The 16825-nt window shown below is 40.8% G+C and overlaps 2 protein-coding genes across 10 annotated transcripts in view; one reads left to right on the forward strand and one right to left on the reverse strand.

Annotated features, from left to right (window-relative positions):
• Positions 1 to 8155, forward strand: part of RALBP1 (ralA binding protein 1) — a 28623-nt gene extending 20468 nt beyond the window's left edge. Inside the window, exons 8-10 of the mRNA XM_083518667.1 lie at positions 2019 to 2140; positions 2948 to 3068; positions 5345 to 8155. Of these exons, the coding sequence (XP_083374793.1) occupies positions 2019 to 2140; positions 2948 to 3068; positions 5345 to 5635 (534 nt within the window). The 3' untranslated portion in view covers positions 5636 to 8155. The remainder of the gene's footprint in view (positions 1 to 2018; positions 2141 to 2947; positions 3069 to 5344) is intronic.
• Positions 8156 to 10021: 1866 nt separating this feature from the next.
• The window catches only part of PPP4R1 (protein phosphatase 4 regulatory subunit 1), a 35147-nt gene continuing 28343 nt past the window's right edge, over positions 10022 to 16825 (reverse strand). For all 9 annotated transcript variants that reach the window (XM_083518630.1, XM_083518633.1, XM_083518638.1 and 6 more), the window contains 6 exons: positions 14782 to 14943; positions 14364 to 14464; positions 13354 to 13474; positions 13125 to 13259; positions 12520 to 12661; positions 10022 to 11119 (listed from right to left, as the gene is read on the reverse strand). In XM_083518630.1, coding sequence (XP_083374756.1) covers positions 10956 to 11119; positions 12520 to 12661; positions 13125 to 13259; positions 13354 to 13474; positions 14364 to 14464; positions 14782 to 14943 — 825 coding nt within the window. In that variant the 3' untranslated portion in view covers positions 10022 to 10955. The remainder of the gene's footprint in view (positions 11120 to 12519; positions 12662 to 13124; positions 13260 to 13353; positions 13475 to 14363; positions 14465 to 14781; positions 14944 to 16825) is intronic.

Here is a 16825-nt window from a genome sequence, read left to right on the forward strand (position 1 = left end):
CTTTGTTGCCTTGGCTGTGTGTTTTGGGTCATTGTCATGCTGGAATACCCACCCTTGACCCATTTTCAATGCCCTGGCTGAGGGAAGGAAGTGCTCACCCAAGATTTGACAATACATGGTCCTGTCCATCATCCCTTCAATGCGGTGAAGGTGTCCTGTCCCCTTGGCAGAAAAACACCCCCAAAGCATGGTGGGGGTGGTGTTCTTGGAGTCGTAGGCAGCATTCCTCCTCCTCCAAACACGGCGAGTTGAGTTGATGCCAAAGAGCTCGATTTTGGTCTCATCTGACCACAACACTTTCACCCAGTTCTCCTCCGGGTCATTCAGATGTGCATTGACAAACTGCAGACGGGCCTGTACATGTGCTGTCTTAAGCAAGGGGACCTTGCGGTCTCTGCAAAACCTCAGTCCTTCATGGCATAGTGTGTTACCCACTGTTTTCATGGTGACTATGGTGCCAGCTCCCCTGAGATCATTGACAAATTCCCCCCGTGTAGTTCTGGGCTGCTTCATCCCCGTTCTCATGATGATTGCAACTTCACGAGATGAAATCTTGCATGGAGCCCCAGACCAAGGGAGGTTGACAGTTATTTTGTGTTTCTTCCATTTGTGAATTATCACCTTCTCACCAAGCTGCTTGGCAATGGTCTTGTATCCCAGTCCAGCCTGTGTAAGTCTACAATCTTGTCCCTGACATCCTTGGACAGCTCTCTTGGTAATGGTAGCTACTTTGGAATCTGCTGGATTGATTGCTTCTGTCGACAGGTGTCTTTTGTACAGGTACTGTAACGAGCTGGGATTACAGGTAAAACCTCTCCCTTACAGCAGGTGCTTCTAATCTCAGCTCGTTACATACAGTGAGATACCAGGTAGCCTGACATCTGGCTGGTTGATAGGAGATCAAATACTTATTTCACTCATTATAATGCACATCAATCTCTGACTTTTGTCTTCTTCCCCCCCCTCACTGTAGGTGCATTCTAATTAATCTTATTGAGCATCTGAAAGGTGGGGCAGGGATGGCTAGAAAGATGTCATGCTTAGTCCCAGATGCTCACTTTGTTTGTGGTGACCTTGATGAGCACCTGATGAGGCTGGTGTAACTGCTTGCTCATCCCAAAATGGACCCTTCTTAGCTCAGACCCCTGGGATCCTCACTATTTGGGAGTAGAGGGGGAAGACAGTGATTTCAACCACTGGCTTCTGAGTTAACGAAGTTGTTACAGAAATGTTGTTAATTCAAGATAACAGGATGCCCTTTCAGTAGTTGCTGTATGGGTTAATTTAATGAATTGCTGCCTTCCAGCAGCCCCTGCGATTTCTGGCACTACACTGGCCATCCCTACTAATGCTGCTTGTTCCTCAGCTACCTGTAGGAATCCCATGTCCATTCTTTACCATCCTTGGTGTTTTTTTTAATTTCTGGTCATGCACCCCAAAACAGTCCCTTAGGTGCCCAAGTAACACCCACCTCCCCATTTATTCTTCCTATGTCCCAATCCTATCTTCATTAAAAGAGAAAATTGTGGTCCAGGGCAAGGTTATCAAAATACTGTAACTATGGTAAGTCAAGCTTAAATCATGCGGTACAGCCCAAACTCCACCAGGCCGTCCCACATTTGCTTATTCAGGATTTCTGTGGGATGTAGTGCTTCAGTTTTCCACTGGAGCTGAGAGCATTCAAGTGGTTAGGAATCAGGAGAGGAAGTAGAGCTTCCTAAATGGTGGTTTTGTACACTAAAGAACAAACAGTATATTGAACTTCCTCCCATAAAGTTGTGCAGTTGGTGAGATAAATGCCTTGGTCTGGAAAATTATATGGGGAGATGTCTTGGCACGGCGAGTTTTATGCTTTCTTTCCCAGTCAGCATCCTAACCATCTCTTCCCTTTTCCACCCCCTGCCCAGCAGCTTTAGAAGCTATAGTTCATGTGTTTAGTCAAGAAAGGAAGGGTAGCTATTGCAGTGTAATATCCCTGATCCATAAACCAAAGGCTTAAGTAATCTAATCTTTTGCAGGAGAACGAGATTTTGACAGAACAAGAAGAGCTGCTGGCAATGGAGCAGTTTTTGCGCAGGCAAATTGCCACCGAAAAAGAGGAAATAGATCGCCTCCAAGCAGAAATAGCAGAAATTCAAAGGTAACAACCTCTCTGGAATCAAGCTTTCTGAATTCTAAAATAATATTTTTAAATCAATATGCTCGTACTGGAGTGTGATGGAAGGATAATTATATTGCACCCTTTGGCTATTTTTGACTACATCATCCTAACACTACACTTTGGCTTGAATCTTAGTAAAATCCAGTAAACTTAACAGGCTGTTGAATTTTACCATATTAGCAGAAGTGGTTCTATGTTTTAGTGGTTCTGTAGGTAGCTTCTTGAAAAGTGTTCTAAGTGTAATATTTGCAAGTATATGTTTAGTTACACTTCTCCATATACAGTATAAAAGTAAAGGTACCCCTGCCCGTACGGGCCAGTCTTGACAGACTCTAGGGTTGTGCGCTCATCTCACTCTAGAGGCCGGGAGCCAGCGCTGTCCACAGACACTTCCGGGTCACGTGGCCAGCGTGACGAAGCTGCTCTGGCAAGCCAGCACCAGCGCAGCACACGGAACGCCGTTTACCTTCCCGCTATAAAGCGGTACCTATTTATCTTCTTGCACTTTAAGGGTGCTTTCAAACTGCTATGTGGGCAGGAGCTGGGACCAAACAACGGGAGCTCACCCCGCCGTGGGGATTCGAACCGCCGACCATACGATCGGCAAGTCCTAGGCATTATGGTTTTACCTACAGCGCCACCCGTGTCCCTCAGTATACCATACAGTAAACATGTATTTGTGCTCCAGTTCATGTCCATTATGTGGCAATTGATTAATGCTGTATAGCAATCTAGGCAAACCGAGAAGTATGCTTAAAAAACCCCAAACGTGCTCATCTATTTTAGTCGCCAGCATGGTCGAAGCGAAACCGAAGAATATTCTTCTGAAAGTGAGAGTGAGAGCGAAGATGAGGAAGAGCTACAAATAATCTTGGAAGACTTGCAGAGGCAGAATGAAGAACTGGAGGTGAGACTGCACTACTGCAAAATATTTATTCATTGAACTTTTTGTAGAGCTGAGAGGTTTAATCAGGAGAAGGATCAGAATATTTATGGCAGGTCTGTGTATGTCATCTGGAAACACAGCCTCTGATACGCCTCATTCTGTCACCTAATGAATCACAACCTGTTTTTGGCAGGCATGAGGTTGTTTTCATTGAAAATGTCTTGAATATATGTAGTTCTGCTACAGTGGTGGCAATTTTCAGGGGGGTGGGCAGATATAGTGGTTAACTCCTTTTTACTAGTTTCCATTGCTTTAGCTTGGGAAATAGAAAAACAGTATTGGAGCTACATATACAGTATGTTCTTAGGACTAGTGATACATTTCAACTGAATTGCTGCCTCACTGGTTTGACAAGTATAGAATAGACATTTTCAAATACTGGGTGTGTCTTCAGATCTAAAAACATTCTTAATTGCTTTATAATATTTTACAATAAGTTGACTATCTTATGTAACTTAATAAATATTAAAATTATAATTAAAAATGTGGAAGGGTGGACACTTAAAAGATTAAATTATATTGTACTATTGCCACATTTATATTGCAAATTATGACTCTTGCCCTTCCTAGTGTTGCTTTTGTAATCTTTAATACACCTTCCCTGCTGGTCTTCCCAGCACTGGCAAGGAAATTGCACAAGTTACATAATCTCCATTACTAATGGAAACGATTGTATTATATGCATTTATTTTAGTTACTTTATATAGTAACAATAATACATAGATATGTGAAATCACAAAAACTACATAAAAACACATGAGAGAGACTGTTGCCAAAGAATCACTGAATGAACTGGAAATACAAAATTCTTCTCTGAAGCTAAATCTTAGATGGGAATTTTTTCGAGTTGTTGATGAGGTCTCTGGATTATATCTTGCTTTGTTACTACCTCAAAACCAATGCAGAAATTAGGAATTTTTCAAACTTGGGAGCTGCAAATAATCCTCTGGCTTCCTATGCATTTCTTCCAAAGCATGCTTCCTTGTGGAAAATTTGAATGCTAACAAATTAAACAATTAACTTAGTTGAACAATACAAAATTACAAATATGAATCAACTACCTGATGTAAAGCATCCAAAATAACTTAACCTGCAGAATTTCCTAAATAGGGTTTTTGCTCCCTACATGTTACAATATAAAAGGTCTTAATGTTATTAACTACTGACGTTTTAAAATAAAAATGATTTAGAGTACTCCGAGTGCTTCATACCTTGCTACATACAAAATTCCTTCCAGTAGCACCTTTAAGACCAACTAAGTTAGTTCTTGGTATGAGCTTTCGTGTGCATGCACACTTCTTCAGATACAAGTGTGCATGCACACGAAAGCTCATACCAAGAACTAACTTAGTTGGTCTTTAAGGTGCTACTGGAAGGAATTTATTTTTTTTATTATTTTGACTATGGCAGACCAACACGGCTACCTATCTACTACTTGCTACATACAGTCATACCTTGGTTTTCAAATGGCTTGGCTTCTAAACAAATCGGCTCCCAAATTGTGAGTGTTCCGGTTTGTGAACGTTTTTCAGAAGCCAAACATCTGACACAGCTTCTGCTTGGTTTTCGAACAGTTTCAGGAGTCGAATGGACTCCTGGAACGGATTAAGTTCGAGAACCAAGTTTCCACCGTATTATCTCTGTAATCCATTCAGCAACCTCTAAGGTAGGTCACTGTTGCCTCCATATTGCAGGTGGAAGAGTGAGGCTAAGAGACAGTGACTCAACTAAGTCAACCCTGCACTAACTATCCTGAGAGTAAGTCCCACTGAACCTGGGATTTCACTTCTAGTACTATCTGAACTAGGGATTTGCACCTCACATTCAAAGCCACCATGTTACCTTCATTTTTGTAATACTTGTGGGCACACAGAAGTTCAGAGTAAAGTGAAAATGCAAACTGTATAAACAAATGTAATTTCCCAGTGAATGCTAGGGAGGAAAGACCCACAATTTTAAACTTGTGATTACTGCAAGAAGCTTCTCTAGTAGAGAGGGAGTTAGCAGCATCTTGTGTCGCTGTTTAATCTCCTGTGGTTATAAAAACTCAGTTCCTCCTGGGCTGGATTTTCCACGCGCCTCATTTCTAACCCTTCTCCCATGAACATACTTGTGCCCCTTCCAAGGAAAAGTTACATTGTGTGATGCTCTATTAACGATTCATTAGCCGCATAAGTAGCTGTTTGTAGCTGAAGTGACCCTTCCCCCTCCCTCCCTCCCTCTTGTGCTGGATAAAGATTAAGAACAACCATCTGAACCAAGCGATTCATGAAGAGCGAGAGGCCATCATTGAATTGCGAGTGCAGCTCCGGCTCTTGCAGATGCAGCGAGCAAAATCGGAGCAGCAGGTGCAGGAAGAAGAGGAGCTTGAGAAACGGGCAGGCGCATCCCAGCAGCAGCCCCAGCCGCAGCCCCAGCCGCCAAGAGAGACTGTCCCTGAGACAAAAGCAGCGAAAGAGCAGCCAAAGGCAATCAAGGAGCCAGTGAAGCCATCGCCAAGCAAGGAGCGAAAGGAAACACCAATTTAATTGGATTCCTAAGGTATTCAGGAGACCACCTGGGGCAAAGCCAGGACTGTGCAACTTACTGTAAATCTGAGGCATGTATATTATGTAAATAGGTTGTCTTTTACACCCTGGAGACATTTTGTCTCCTCCCTACCTGTGGCTTCTGCCTATCAGGCTCAGGTTATTTGGAAGGACAAAGCAATTTGAGATGGGGAAGAGGGTGCAGCACAGCTGTTACTTTGCGATGTCAGATACTGGCATCAGGTGACAATAAATGACTTGCTGGGAAGTTTTATTTTCAAACAGTTGGGTCTGGAGCAGTCTTGGAAATTCTCTCATGTGTTTTCTTCCTAAGGGCTACTTCATGCGTTTCATTTCACTACACTTAGTGTAGGGGGAAAGCCTACATACCCAGCCTTGTAATTGGCCACTCTTCCTGGTAGCCATAGGCAGTAGAATTTCCTGCCAGTTGTATAGGCTGGTGGGAGAGGGTTGGATTGCTCTGTTCCTTTTTCACCATACCACTTGACAGAAGGCCTTTTTCTTAGTATTGACTCTAGAGAAGGGATCTTCCTTTCCTCTGCAGCCAACTTGAAAATGTAAGCAACTAGCCTCGTAGCCTGGATTTTTTAAAAAAACTAGCCTGTTAATAAGTTGTATGGGCTTATTTAAAAGGCTGCACATGTCTATGTATGTGTCATGTGCAGATCATGCTCGTTTCTATTTTGCTGTACACACACACACACACACACACACACACACACGTTGGGAAGCCACAGTTGACAGCAACAAAATAGATAAGTGCAACTATCATTCATAATAGTGTTCACATTTTTTCCACTGTGCTGGTGAAAGATAAATGTGTGAAGTGGCTCTTGGGTCAGAATCAGTTCCAACCCATAACCATACATTTACTTGCTTTGTGAATTTCTTTGCTCTCCATTGTAATTTCTATCTTTTTATTCACTCTTGCTTGTGCTTTTGGTACAGATTATGAGCAGTGGAGCTTTACAAAGTAGATTTGTCCTGAGTGGATGGAAGGTCTCCAAGGGCAAAACAATAGTGTTATTCAGCATGTTCTCATTCTCATTTGACATTTTTAAAGCTGTATGGAACTATACGTAAAGCTGCGATGCAAAGATTGATGAGCACAGCCCCATAAATGAAAGTTACCCATAAAGATCTGTTAAACCTTGGCAATGCACTTAAGTATAGGACTAATTAACTAGGAAATGTATGTTTCTTACAGGTGAGAATACAAGCACCGTATAAGTAAATAGTAAACACCTCGTAATGCAGACTCTGTTCATATCTTTTTAAAGTTTATTCATATGTTTGTGGATAATGCTTTGATAATTTAACAGGGACCCACACATTTTCACTTAATAGCCAACCCCCAATTGGTGGTTGCTAAACTTGGAAAGGGGCTGGAGTTTATTTTTGATGTACTGTTCTTCTGAGATGCAGAATACTTTTAAGTACAGTGCAACACAAAACTCTGACCTCCTCCTGGAGCTAGAAAGGTGGTGGGAAATCACCTGTGCCATTGTACTGTGCCCCTGAGAAGCATGGGAATGTCTCCAGGATTGTCACAGAAGTTGCACTGTGCTTCTGGTGCATGTGGAATGCCTAGGAGACAGTATGACACAGAGAAGCAACTGCCCCCTTCTAAGGATTGAGGCTAGGAAGGGAATGGTTGATCATCCTTGAGAGTCATGCAGTGATTTTGGGGCACCCTAAGCTACTCTGAAGTATAGTGTGACTACTGAGACAAATCCTTAACTCCAAGCTCAGGAGGCGGACTGTGGCTCATCATTCTTTCCAAAGGACAATGGGACACTAGCCATGGTGAGCATATTTGTGAACTTCTGAGTAATTAAAGCTGTTGGACAATGTGGCTTACTTAATCAGGTAATATACACCTCTCTTTGTAGACAAGTTCAAGCTATTCAGATGTCCTCCAACAATTCCTGATGGAGAGCTGCTTCCTTTTGCTTGATCATTTTCTGTTGCCAGCAACAAATTGTTTTGGTAACGTTTGTATTTCAGCAGCACCCATTTTTAAAAGCCCAGTTTAATTGAATTGGTCATCTCAGTAATGTAGAACAGATTCCACAGGGTGCTTTATAGCTTATTTACCATAGTTTCTAGTCTGCATTATTTATTTTGTTTGGTGTGGTTTTCTTTGCCTATTGCACTGCTTATGAATCATTGGCCGTGATTTTATTTTGTACAAATAACGCTTTGATATATGTTACAGAGAACAGATTTTTTTAAACCTTGAAGAAAAGAATTTATGGGGACTGGTCAGATGACGGTTCTAGCGTAGACAGTGTGCATAAAGCATTTTCCTTTGCCTGTTACATACATTTTATATTTTCTGGCAGTATTTAAACTTTTTTTTGGTTTAAATTCTCACTAATTTCTATTAAATTGTCAAACCTTTATATAATCAATGTTCATCAAGCAAATATCTTGCTGCTGGTTAACTTCTATTTTGTCAATACCATGTTAATCAAGTAAATAAATTCTACAGCCATCTGCATGTGGTTTTATTTAACTACAGGAAACAACAAATAACTTGGACAGGTTCAATACCTACCATCTCCAGAAAGAGCTGGGAATGTCCCATCTGAAAGCCTGGAGTGGTGTTACCAAGTAGCGTAGACAGTACTGAGCTCAACAGTTCAGTGATCTGATTCCGTGCAAGGCAGCTTCTGGGTCGATATCCACTGCAAGCTGTAACTATCTCAAGCACTTGTTGCTGTCCAAATGTGACTTGTACAGGCACATGTAAGGCTTCTGGGGAAATGGGGAAGTGTTGTGTAATAGAGACTCTGCAACTGGGAACACCCACAGACAGCATTTGCAGTCTCTTGAGATAGGAACATATTCAATAAGGCTTGCTTTTGAATAGATGTGCATACATTTGCACCGTTAATTTGCAGTCTGCATTGTTGCTGCTTCATGATAGCTAAAGTAAATATTAAGCAGCTGTCTGTGTGGTAACACAGTACAAAAAAAATCTGGCAAGTTTGACATGTTATGATCAAAACGAGTATGTTTTTCCACTAGACGGCAGGTGATGGGAAAGAACAAGCTGAAAGAAAAAGATTAGTCAACCACATGAATATGAAGAACTGGTTGAATTAATCACTGTACATTTATTCTAACACTTATGAAAGCAAATGCAGGTTTAAACATTTTTTTAAAAGGCTGCATGAACTTAGAATTGGGTATGCTTTTTTCCAGATTGTGGTGCTTTCTAATAGAAAATATGGGGTGCACCAAGTGGTCAGATGCTGCAACATTGTTAAGCAGCTATAGACCCTTGGATGAGAAACCACTGAAACTTCAAGTAAAAAGCAAGGCATGAATACAACCATTTAAAAAAAAAGCCCAATATGTAGCTCAAGGAATAAAGGAGCCTATAGTTCTAAAAAGGATAAAAAGAGCACTTCAATACAGAAACATACCAGCCATTAGATACACTGAAAAAACAATACAAAAACAAGTCAACGGAAGGTGGTAGGGGCAATGGCACTCTGTTGTGTATTGTTTTGCAACAGACTTGTGGGATCCAAATAACAAACCAGCATCATGGCTCACTGTGGACATTCTCAAGGAGACTGAATGAGATTTAGGACGCTGTCTGACCTGGAACACCCCATGCCACATGGTTACAACCCAGCCTTCCTACTCCATCAGAGCATTAGTGTGCCATAGTACTTTCAGGCAGCCTAGTTTTCTAATACTGATTATCAGGCCAAGATCTGGCCATGAATACTTGGTCTCTACAGATTTATGAAGTATGTTTTAGTTCAAACAAGTTCAACACATTTCTTTGAAAGCTCAGCTTCTCAGAGCTTCCAAATAACTAACACCATGGTTTTATCTGAACATCGCAAATTGAGGTAGGAGCGTATGCATATAAATTCATGTATACATAGACAGACACATACATAAGTGAAATAACCGATATCACTAAACATAGTAAATCGTAGTAGGGAGCTGCTACTACTACTATATGAAAAGAAATAAGGCAGAACCAGCATTCGTTATGCATTTCTAACCTCATGATTTTAACAGCCACTTTGCACATCGATAACTAGCCACCATGAACATGTGCAGCATTTGTCAGTCCCCCATCCCCCCCCATTATGACTCTTGAACCAAGCTTTCAGCCTGGGGACATACATACACAATACCAGTTACACACATTTCTTCAGAGTAGGACATCCACCTGTCCTTGGGTAACCACACACACACACACACTCGCCATGAGAAGTTAAACACAATTTTAGACCCACATGCCACCATCAGAACAGGAAAAGGAGAGACTTGATAAAAGCATTCCCTGTTTGCAAGCTTTTATACAGTATTAAGAGAAGGAGATTTCATTCACTCTTATTAATAAATTTTCTTTTTATTTGGACAAGGAGAGAACATTTTATCACAACAGTTTGAAATAGCATGATTAAAGACTGCAGCCCTCCCAAGAGTGGTCACAGATATGTACAGTATATGAAGAGCCGATCATGATCTAGTTAAAAATACCTGATGTGAAGTATATGTGCTAACAGGTTTCCTTCAGGTCATGACCAGCATGAAAAACACATTAGGACACAGGTACTCAGTGGAGTTTTCTGCTAATGAGTACAGCAATATGCTGTGTTTAAAGGTTTACAATCAAATTTTTGTTAGTGTTAGCACTGAGCCCTTAAGGGGAGAAAACAAACACCAAATCTCTACTTTTCCCTCTTTTACACACATCAAAACTATTCACACTTAAGGAAGTGCCCAGCTGCATACAAATTAAGTCTTTTCAAGGATAAAAACTTTTAATAGCTAATACTGGAGGTGTCTCTTGCTTCTTGGTACAAATCTGCCTTTATAGGGTATGAGAATTTCAGCTTTCAGTTCCTAAGAGGGGGAAAGCTTGTTACATTAACTCCTCAGGAGAAAACAAATGCCGGTCTCTGGAAATCACATCCCTTCTACACTGAAAATGCTCAGCCAATTCAAGTTTCACATATTCAGGAAGACAGAAGATTTAAGGCTCTGGTGGCAAATACAATCCTCTGAGCAAAGTTGTTCTAAAGTCAAGATTCAACAGGTAATGTTTATTTTTATTTTTCCTTGACTCTTAAAATCCTTGGTCTCAGGTTTAGATAACATCCAACTGAAGTTAAAAGTCTGGCAAGAAATTCCTTCCTCCATGGGAAAAAAAGAGGTTTCAGTCATCCATTTTAGGAGCACTTGAGGATTGCCCTGCGATTTTGTAATGTTTTTGGTTTGTTTGTTTTTTAATTAAAATTATAGCAACATTCAGGGACTACTTTTAGTAAGTTGAAGAGGCTGTGCTCATGGCATCATCTGCAATTTTGGTACTGGCAGGGTGGATGCTTGCAAAGTATTTTACGTCATTATCATTATCCATTTGGAGGGCCACAATTGTCTGCTCCACTGCTTCTTGGTGAGCACTGACACATGTTAAAAAATATTCTGTATGGAGAAAAAGCAAGAGAATCTTTTTTATAAAGGAAAAGGTAGCATCACAAAATATATGCTTCTTATAAAACCCCAAATTAGGATGCAAAGTCAATGCTAATTTTTTTGCTGCCAGTACAGAACATTTATACAAAATGCATACAAAGACTAACATTTTAAATCATTTATATATATTATAATTTAGCATAAACAAACAAACAAACAAACAAAGGACCATGCTTATCATGACTGGGTTACAGAAAGTATACAGCACAGGCTCCCACATTCTTCTGGCTCAATTTTAAGGTGCTAGTTATAATCAACATTCACTGAGAAGTCATCTGTGCTGCGTAAGGTTGAGCAGGGAAAAGTCACTGATCCTTAAAGCACTGTACTGGATGCCTGTGACCTACTGGGTACAGCTTAGGACCTAAGTACTTAAAGGAATGCCTCTCCTTTACCTACTGACCTATGTTTTGAGATCAGGAGGGGAGACCCTGCTCTTGATCCCACCAATGGGCATGGTCCGTGATAATGTGGCACAACACAGGGCAATGCCCCAGTGGTGGAATTCTTTCCCTGGGGAATGGCAGTTGTCCCCTGTGCTGCTAACGACATACTTCTTCACCCAAGCTTAAATACCCTGGACCTAGCAGTGTTACTAATGCATTTGTTGTCTCGTGCTGTTGTTTTGGTTTTGCAGTTTTTATACGTTTTAACTATGGTGCATAAATGGCTGCAAAGGTGTAGAATACAAGCAGAATAAATAATACCACCACCACCTCTTTACGTTTTTCAGCCATGTCTCAAGTGAAAACTCCTGCCAATTGGATTCCTGATTCCTTTATGGGTAGCTGGCCTGGCCTGCCCCAGCAACTTTTCTGGTCCTCTAGGATTGCATCAGTTTTGGTGTCAGTGGCAAAAAGGAAGGGGGGAATAGAGACTATGCTGAAGTGAACAAAGCCCAGCACCCTGATAGGAATGCAAATCATGCAAAGAGGCGGCCATAACCCCGTTCTCAGCTGTTGTAGACCCTGAAGTACTGGCCAAGGCTGAATGCAACTCTTAGGCCAAAAAAGTTAGCTACTCCTGCTCTAGAAGATACACAGAATCACAGAGTTTTTCCATGTGAGGAGGAACCTTTCTTGGAGGCTTCCTGTGTTAGAATTTTCATTTCTGCTTCCAGTCTGGTACCTAGGAAATTCCCACAGCCTCCCAGATGTTAACTTTTTTTCATCCCTTGTTGCAAGTATTTCAAACATCAGGAACCAGTCCAGAACAAAAGATGTGCTTGAGGAAAACACAATGGCATGAGAGTACATTTACTAGCTAATACTACACTGTAAGGATGCACACAGGAAATGTATGATTTCTACAGAGCAGGAAATGCAGCAAGAGTACTTGAGTCCACAAACCTTTCTCTAGAAGCGTTTGCCTTAATGTTTTTGCAAGTAGGACTCGAACGTTTGGAACTCTATCTGAGGCCAAGAGCAGTAAATGGGGTAATAGATGCTCAGCAAACTGATCCATTGGCAGGCAATCATCTTCTATGATAGTCTGAAAAGAAGATAAAGTTACTGTTTTAGACTTCCCCGAAAAGCAGGAGCAAAGCCTCTAAAATAGCAATAAAATATATTCTATAGGGTCATTTTGAAGATCTCTTCTTTTTGCTTTCTTGGATTTGGGATTGCTCCCCACCCATCCCCCTTCTCCACTGATACATACAGCTAGCCATCCACATGGAAAGCTTCAAGGAGACATATTTTTGGATAACACACATTAAATTAGGACAAGAGAATGATAACCATCATTAGGCTCAACCTCCAAAAGCTCTTTATCTTTTTGTAAGGAGCGGAGTTCACAAATACTATCCAGTTAGCTACTCTTACTAACTTCCTATTGTACCCATGATCAAACTCTGGAATCCAGAAATAATTCAGTGTTGAAAATGGAAAAACTTGTAACTTTGTAGCAGTGGCTTACATGTCAAGAAAATAAGAATAATTCATGAATCTCTTACCTGGCAAATAAAGGCGAACGTTTGCCTGCCAGACCACTTTTGGCACCTGCAGAACGTTTCAACCAGTTCATTCATGAGATCGACCACAAATGTTGGCGGTGGAGCACTATACAGCTTCTTTACCATTTCACTAACCTAGAAAATATACAAAGAACTCAGTACATGGATTACCTGCTAAAATGGTTACTAAGTCAAATTCCATTTTTAACGTTTACATTATAGTTCATACCAGTTTGAAGGAAATCCAACGAACAGAGGAAACCTTGTCTGCACAAAGACTGAGAGCAATAGGTCGTAGGTAATCGTATATGTCTCTGGCACTATACAGATCTAGAAGCAAGATCAGCTGCCTACAAAAATAAAATAAACAAAGGACTTAAAACTGCTAACCAATCATGAAAATGAAGCTATGTGCTGCAAGCAAAGGTGAGTATTCCAGGAAGAAGAAGAAGAAGAAGAAGAAGAAGAAGAAGAAGAAGAAGAAGAAGAAGAAGAAGAAGAAGAAGAAGGGTCTTAAAGTGGCTAACAATCTCCCTTCCCCTCCTCCCCTACAACACACACTCTGTGAGCTGAGTGAGGCTGAGACACTTCAGAGAGAAGTGTGACTAGCCCAAGGTCACCCAGCAGCTGCATGTGGAGGAGCGGGGAATCGAACGCAGTTCACCGGATTACTAGTCCCCTGCTCTTAACCACTACACCACACTGGCTCTACACACCACACTGGCATAGAAGAGCAGAGACGTGGGTTCCAGCCGGATCGAGTAGTCTCTCTGAAAAAAAGCTACAGTGCAGGAGGAACTCCCTGTATCTTGCCACCTGCTCTAATGGCCACCAATTGCTGCTGGAGTGTTCATTCATTATAAGGCACCTCATGGGGATGAAATGGAGCATGCCCTTGTGCTGCTGATGGTGTGGAAAGGTTTGGTTCTGCTCTTTCTTAGATCTAAAAGATCCACACACTACAATTCCAAGCATGCTTACTCAGCAATAAATTCCAATGAGTTAAATTTTCTTGGGACTAAGTCCCACTGAACACAAAAAACCTTACTTTTTACTTAAGCATACATAGACCCTAAGTTTCAGCCTCTAATCTGGCAAGTGGAATAAAAAACAAGCAGCTAGTGGGTCTTTCCACCTTCTTAGAACCTAACTGTGCCCAAACAGAAGTGGTATTGTAATTCTATATTAATAATAATCAGGTCTAGCATTTAGACAGCATAGTTTACTACTAAAACTTACTCAGCAAGTTCTGCCCGGAAACGCCAGTTCCTGCTGTTATCGGTGACTAAGAATTCCTGAAGCTGGTAAAGATATTCCCGCCTTTTATCAGGGTGAAGAAGCTGGAAAATAAAGATGAATGTTTTCAGAACCATACAAATTATAGTTGATTGTAGTTTATCAAATTATAGTTGAATATAGTCTATCAAAAAATGAGGCTATTCCAGAATTTCTATGAAATATCCTGGAACAAGACAGTGATGCAATATACAATGTGAATGATGACAGAAATTAAACACATCTTCGGTTTCATCACATGATATCCAAGTTTTACTAAATACTAAAAGTTTATAAATTTAATTATCTGTCACCACAGAAGTATGCATACAGGGAGGAGGAAAAAGGATGATTATTTTGTATGCATAAAAGGAGGGTGTACCTTCAGAAAATCATGCAGATGCTTAAGCACACCAATTCTGACTTCATCAAGGTCCTTTAAGAAGCCATTGAAGACTGGAACCAGATCACCAGCAGTAAGCTGGTCTCCAAGAATGACTGCAAGTTCATGTATAGAGAATGCCAACGTTCTTCGAACTTTCCACTAAAACAATGCACAAGGCCAACTTGTTAGCAAATCATACAACTTATTCAATGTTAGGGTTAGATTTGTTGCACAGCCAAGAGTACAGCAACCGAAAGTAAGTTAGTTCAGCAGATTATTTTACAACAGCAACCAGAAAAAGCTGATAAAATAAAAATATTATTTTTCACTCACTCCACCCTGCCTTGAAACTGAACAGAAGTAATTAAAACAATCTACACATTCACAGCTTGGTTTGAAGGCTGGAACTAGACAAAAAGGAAATGTGGTTGCTTCCATGCATCTCTTCTTTCCTCCGGTGAAGTCTAGTAACATAAAACCCATGTTGGACATCATGGTGCACTGGCAAGTCTACCCCGGCCTAACAAAATTTTCAGTGCAATTAAATTACATTATGCATTTTTATTTATTGGATATTACTGGAAACAAACGAGATGTGGGCCTGTTTTCAGCAAAAAGCCAAGCATCTCTCAAATCTGGTTCCTCTACCATGTTGCAATTAATCAGTTAACTTACAATCAGTTAACATATTAATGCAGTTACTATTTACTGCTGAGAAAGGGGCTGGAGGGGAACTTTTTATTTGAGTGATAATATATAGAGATTTATATACCACCTAATCAAAAAACCACAGCTCTAAGCAGTTTATACAAAATAGAAATTGTTTGGATCAGCTTTCCTAAACAAAAAAGATGTTAAGCATGTTCTCATTCCATTCAATCCCTTATTATAACTTTTTGGGGGCAACAGGAGAAAACAAAAGATGTCCTAACTTCCTCCACCTGTTCCCCAGAGGACCTTTTGTGTTCCTGCAAACCCAGCAGAGGAGGAACCTTTTCAAAATTCTAACACCACAGCCAAAGGATCAGGCATCCCTTGCATAGGTGTCTGAAGTACAATCCTAGGCTCTCTTCACCACTGTGAAACAACACACGATTGTGCTCATAATTCTATTTTACTGATTTGTCCGGAATTTTAGACATAATAAGATTAATCCCATACAGCTGGTAAACTCTGGCCTTGTATGAATGCTATCGCAAACTCTTGGGATAAATGTTGGCACAGAGCAAAGTTCTTTTCTAATCCTTCCTTTGAATTATTTTATGAGTTTAGCAGATTCATTGCACTGAATTCAAAAAGGAAGAATGCTGGGGGGGTTCAGAAATTATATTAGAGCAAGCAGTTCCTACAGCAAATCTATTAGTTGATCAGTGTAAATGGAAAAAAGAAATCCAACAGGTTATTTATGGTTTACAGAGCAATCTTACAGCAAGATCTGTCGGAATGAGTAGGTTAGGATTCAGTAGATCTCTGGCTGAACTGGGAGGTTCCCAGTACAGCCAGGCTACACTGCTTAACTCCTTCATCTTCACCTCAGCCAGAGATCTACCAGATTATATTCCCCATTCTAGCCCAGATGGAGCCCAATTGGCTGAGCCAAGCCTAGTAGATCTTAAACCAGCATAAGCCCTGGAAAAGGGGTGTGACAGGGGCAGGATCCTAAGCCTGTTCATCTTGGTCATGTAATCTGGCAGTAAATTAAGCCAGTAAACAGGATGGTGTAATTCAAATACTATTTTAAAGGCTTACTTTCCTTTTGTCAGCCTTAATCTGGCTCAGCCAGCAACAGCCTTGCTGCTGAATGGAGTCTGGATCTGGAGTAATTTTATGCCATCTTAATTTACACTGGTTTGCTTTACACTAGCCTACTATGTATAGGATTCCTCCCCTAGAAAGAAAAATATGATAAGGACATTTGCAAATTCTCCTTCCAGGACACAAGTAGTTACCACCCCTTCCCCTCAGATATCCCTATTCTCAGGAAAAACATCAAGAATGCTATAGTAATGAGAAGCGGCCCAACATTTCTGCTTTCCCATTA

Source organism: Podarcis liolepis (assembly GCF_965112155.1).
Source record: "Podarcis liolepis genome assembly, chromosome: 8".
NCBI lineage: Eukaryota > Metazoa > Chordata > Lepidosauria > Squamata > Lacertidae > Podarcis > Podarcis liolepis.